Source organism: Aulostomus chinensis, chromosome 1 (genome assembly GCF_037954235.1).
Source record: "Aulostomus chinensis isolate RoL2024-O1b breed Wild chromosome 1, RoL_Achi_v1.0, whole genome shotgun sequence".
NCBI classification, from domain to species: domain Eukaryota; kingdom Metazoa; phylum Chordata; class Actinopteri; order Syngnathiformes; family Aulostomidae; genus Aulostomus; species Aulostomus chinensis.
Window position 1 is genome coordinate 167,501 of NC_141320.1, and position 5,000 is coordinate 172,500.

Genomic DNA, 5,000 nt, shown 5'->3' on the forward strand with positions numbered 1-5,000 from the left:
GCGATACATCACCCAATGAGTGCTTTTGACTTTCAAGTACTCAAAAATATGCGTCTGGACAAGAAGACGATGACCTGGAGAGTTTGGAATCAGAAGTTTCTGGACAGTTTAGCTGTTGGTAGCTGTCGTTATCAGGCTCAAGACTCACCTTTTTAGCTTCGCTTTGAACTGATTTAACTGATGCAGTCTCTTGTATCCTTTAATTTTATCACTATATTTTATCTTTTAATTTTTTTATTCTACTTTTCAATTAGCTCTTAAACTTTTAGATTTTATATGTATGTATATATATATATATATAAAAGTATATATGTTTATATATATATATTTTATGTCATTCTGATACTTTAATATCATTGTAATTTCTGTTCTTTCCTATTCTACCTTCTTTTAGTCTTTTAGTTTTTAGCTCCAGTGTTTCCTGGTGGGGGCCCTCCACACTGGGAGGTGTGTCTGGTCCGCCCGCAGGGGCGTCATGCTTGGGATCGTCCAGGCCCAGAGAGCTGGGGGGCTCTGCATTATATGTGGAGTGTACCCGTCTGTCCGGGTCGGGCGGTCTCGGTGGCTTTATATTGTATTTAATGTTTTTCTTTTATTTCTGTGAAGCACTTTGTGTTGCAGTTTCTGTCTGAAAAGTGCCATATAGATATAAATAAAGTAAAGTAGCTTCAAGCTAAAGAGACGTGGCCGGATCCTCCTGCATTCTGCAGTCCCACACAAGTCATGCAGGAGGAGAACCTCTCTGAGAGCTCACGACTTTCCTGTTGGTGAGTTCTTGACCAGCAGAATCCACTTGTTAGGTGAAGCATCACTTTAACAATGTGAACTAGTTTGAACCCACTGGTCTGATTCTGAGGGAGTTTCCAGCTTTACAAGAACAGGAAGCCTCAACTGGTCTGATTGATTTCTACCATTTTCTGATTTTTGGTCTCTTTTGATGACGTGTGCTACAATGTGATGTCACAGCGGCCATATTGGATGAGCTGGAGTCTCTCAGGAAAGTTGTTTTCTTTTTTCTCTCCAAGTCCATTCAGAATGAACCAAAGAAAACACTGCTAATAAACCAGCAGAAGACGAGGAGGAAGTTCAAAAGTCTCTGAACTTCAAGTCAGAGGATCGACGTCAGGTTGCCAGCAACAGAGGGACCAACTAGATTAGACTGATGAAGAGCAGCACCTGAAGGCTGCCATCAAAGAAGAAGACCAGAGAAGAGAAGAGACTGAAAAGAGAGGGGAAGATTTGGAGCAACAAACAAGGACGAGGACTTGGTGATGTCTGGACCTGAGACCAGCCACCACACCTCTGCTGCCTCACAGCTGCTGACCAGCAGGGTGAGGACGCACCCAGAGGTGAACTGCAGTCACTTGAGCAGCGAGTCAGGGAGTTCTTCAACAACAGAGAGGTTCCTATGAACAGGGACCAGATCGCTGCTCGTCCACCAAACCAGAGACACAACAACAGGCTCAGCATCATCGCTCCATTTGTGAGCAGAAAACATGAAGCTGAGGAGCAAAGAGTCCAGGTGTCCATGCAGAAGAGCCTCTCACAAAGACAAACTGAGACTGAGACAGAATCCTGACAAAGAGGAAGAGAATTCAGGACTGGTGGAGAGGAGCTGGAGAGTCCCGATCAGACTGAACGCTCACCTGAGCAGGTAAAAGTGACAGTGGTCAGAGACCTGGAAGATCTTGATCAACATTCATGACAATGTTGAATGTTGAGGAGGAGTGAGGAGATGTCCCACTGTCAATGGAGTTGTGCTGTGAAATATCAGCAACCTCAGTTTGGGAGAGATAAATCTGGGAAAACTGGAAGAAAATGAGTGAATCCACACTTTGGAAGTCTTCTGCTGTCAAGATCCAACAATTTAGGAGTTAGAAAATGTCACTGATCAGAGATCCACTTCCACCAGAACATCAGCTTGAACTGTGACTGTTACTCTGAAGAGGAGTTCAGTTCTGGAGTCAAATGGAGCAGTTTTCAGTCCTTCACTTCACCAGCAGGAGGCTCTGCAGCAACTTCTCCTCAATCAAAGAGAGCGTCATCAGTTTCAGCAGAGATTTAGTGAGCAGCAACTTTGGAGCCTTGGCTGAATGATAATAATGAGCTGCAGCATGGAGGAGAGGCTCTGAAAGGTTTAGTCCAACCAGGGTCAGAGAGAGAGGGGGCTGTTGCTCTTCAATGCCAGGTTCTTGATCAGATCACCATGGTTACTGAGAAGCTGATGGATGTGTGACCTCTGAAATTGAGGCTGACAGATGCAGAACCACATTAGTTAGTTGTGTTTCTAGAGCGCCGGGTCGATCAGTCGATCAGTTTCATCCACTTCCAGGATGACGTGAAGAGCATCAGGATAAAGTGAGAGTTTGGTTTGTTGGATTTGGTGAAATCTGTTGATCATTCAAAACTGCAGAATTTGTTCCTTCATGTTTAGTGGAGTTTCTATCCAGTTGTTGTAGAACCTAAGAGAACCTGAAAGAACAGAGCAGCACTGATGGACAATCTTTCTATCAATGTGATTGATGGACAGAGGAAAGTCAACTGTTAGTGGCTGGTGGGAGCCACCATTTGCCTGTTTACAGTGGCAGAGATGAAGAAGAACTTCAAACTCAGAACAAACAGGAACAGTTTGGAGGGAACAAATCACCAGAGGCAATGAAGGCTCAGAGCAGAACCTGAGAGTCCTGATTGACAGGAAGTTTCTGGAGAGGACAGCAGGGAATCCTAGGATGAGGTTTGACAGCCATTTTGGACTCTTTTTGACCGACGTTGTCTGTTGAAGGAGTTGAGACAAGTTCCTAAAGAGGAGGGAACCAAGGTGAACAAAGGGTTTGGAGAAAGACTTTAAGAAGAAAAATAGGCTCTGGAGGGAATTTATCAAGCATCCACCAGAGGAAAAGGAGGAGAAGAACAAAGTAAAACCAGAAGAACATCTGATGAGATCAGAACAAAAAGACTCTTCTGATCAGTTGTTGGAGAAACAGAACATGGACATCATGATTGAACTTCAGCCCTCATGAATGCCTTCCCTTCATGTGGAGGAGAGCTTGTTAAACTAGAAGAAATATCTAGTAGTCCAGCTCAGGATGTTCTGCTCTCATCATTCTGACCAAACTCTTTGGACGGGACTTCGGCCAAATGTCCTCCCTGTTCCACCACATTCTGGTCTCTGTTCTTTCCTGTTCTATCCTGCTCCAACTTCCCACAGAGACTCAGACCATGAGAGGAAGGAGGATGAGAACCAGAGGTGTTCCTCACGTATGAAGTTCAACTGGTAAAAGTCTCCTCACACATCCAGGACTTCATCCACCTACCGAGCTGCAGTTGAAGCTTCGACCACTGGCAGCAGCCTCAGAAGAGCCTCCTCTGAAGCTGAATATTTGCTCAGCTCAAACACGTCCAGATCTTCTGAGGACAGTAAGATGAAGACCAGAGCCGACCACTGAGCTGGAGACAGTTTGGCTGAGGACAGACGTCCTGATCTCAGCAGAAGCTGGATCTCCTCCACCAGAGAACCATCGTTCAGTTCATTCAGACAGTGGATCAGGTTGATGCTTCTCTCTGGAGACAGATCCTCATTCATCTTCGTCTTGATGAACTTAACTATTTCCTGTTTGGTCTCTGAGCTTCTTCCTGTCTGTGACACCAAACCTTGCAGGAGAGTCTGATTGGTCTGCAGTGAGAGACCCAGGAGGAAGCGGAGGAACAAGTCCAGGTGTCCAGTGGGACTCTTCAAGGCCTGGTCCACAACTCTCTGGTGCAGGTGTTTTAGTTCAGGTTCACCTCTGAAGACTCGTGACAGCCAGGATGTTTGTTTCTCTGTCAGCAGATTGACTCCAGAGTTGATGAAGGTCAGATGGACATGAAGAGCAGCCAGAAACTCCTGAACACTCAGATGGACGAAGCAGAACACCCGGTCCTGGTACAGTCCTCTCTCCTCTCTGAAGATCTGAGTGAACACTCCTGAGTACACTGAGGCTGCTCTGATGTCGATGCCACACTCTGTCAGGTCGCATTCATAGAAGATCAGGTTGCCTCTCTGCAGCTGATCAAAAGCCAGGTTTCCCAGAGCCTCCATCATCCTCCTGCTCTCTGGAGTCCAGTGTGGATCCGTCTCAGCTCCTCCATCATATTTGACCTTCTTGACTTTGGCCTGAACCACCAGGAAGTGGATGTACATCTCAGTCAGGGTCTTGGGCAGCTCTCCTCTCTGTCTGGTGGTCAACAGGTCCTCCAGGACGGTCGCAGTGATCCAGCAGAAGACGGGGATGTGTCACATGATGTGGAGGCTTCTGGACTTCTTGATGTGGGAGACCATGGTCTCAGCCTGCTCCTCATCTCTGAATCTCTTCCTGAAGTATTCCTCCTTCTGGGGGTCAGTGAACCCTCTGACCTCTGTCACCATGTCAACACACTTAGCAGGGATCTGATTGGCTGCTGCAGGTCGTGTGGTCATCAAGAGGTGAGCGGAGGGAAGCAGCGTCCCTCTGATGAGGTTTGTCAGCAGCACGTCCACTGAGGTGGACTCGGTAGCATTGGTCAGGGTCCGGTTGTTGTGGAAGTCCAGAGGGAGTCGACACTCGTCCAGGCCGTCAAAGATCAACGCAACCTGGAACTCTTCCAACCTGCTGATTCCTGCTTCTTTGATTTCAGAGAAGAAGAGATGAACAAGTTCCACCAAGCTGAAGTTCCTCTGCTTCAGCACATTCAGCTCTCTGAAGGTGAACGGGAACATGAAGTCTATGTGCTGGTTGGTTCTGCCTTCAGCCCAGTCCAGAGTCAACTTGTGTGTTAGGACCGTCTTCCCAATGCCAGCCACTCCCTTTGTCAGCACGGTCCTGACTGCTGTCTCTCTTCCAGCTGAGGCTCTAAAGAGGTCTTCTAGTCTGATGGTTGTTTCTGGTGCGGCTGGTTTCCTGGATGCTGCTTCAACCTGTCTGACCTCGTGTTCCTCATTGACCTCTGCAGCCCCTCCCTCTGTGATGTGGAGCTCTGTGTAG

At 47.1% G+C, this 5,000-nt stretch overlaps 1 protein-coding gene across 1 annotated transcript in view; it reads right to left on the bottom strand.

The window, feature by feature from the left end:
• LOC147269878 (NACHT, LRR and PYD domains-containing protein 3-like) overlaps nucleotides 1–5,000 on the bottom strand; it is a 15,190-nt gene that overhangs the window by 7,206 nt on the left and 2,984 nt on the right. Inside the window, 2 exon segments of the mRNA XM_086204886.1 lie at nucleotides 3,111–3,198; nucleotides 3,315–5,000. The exon segment at nucleotides 3,315–5,000 is cut by the window's right edge and continues 112 nt beyond it. Coding sequence (XP_086061012.1) covers nucleotides 3,111–3,198; nucleotides 3,315–5,000 — 1,774 coding nt within the window.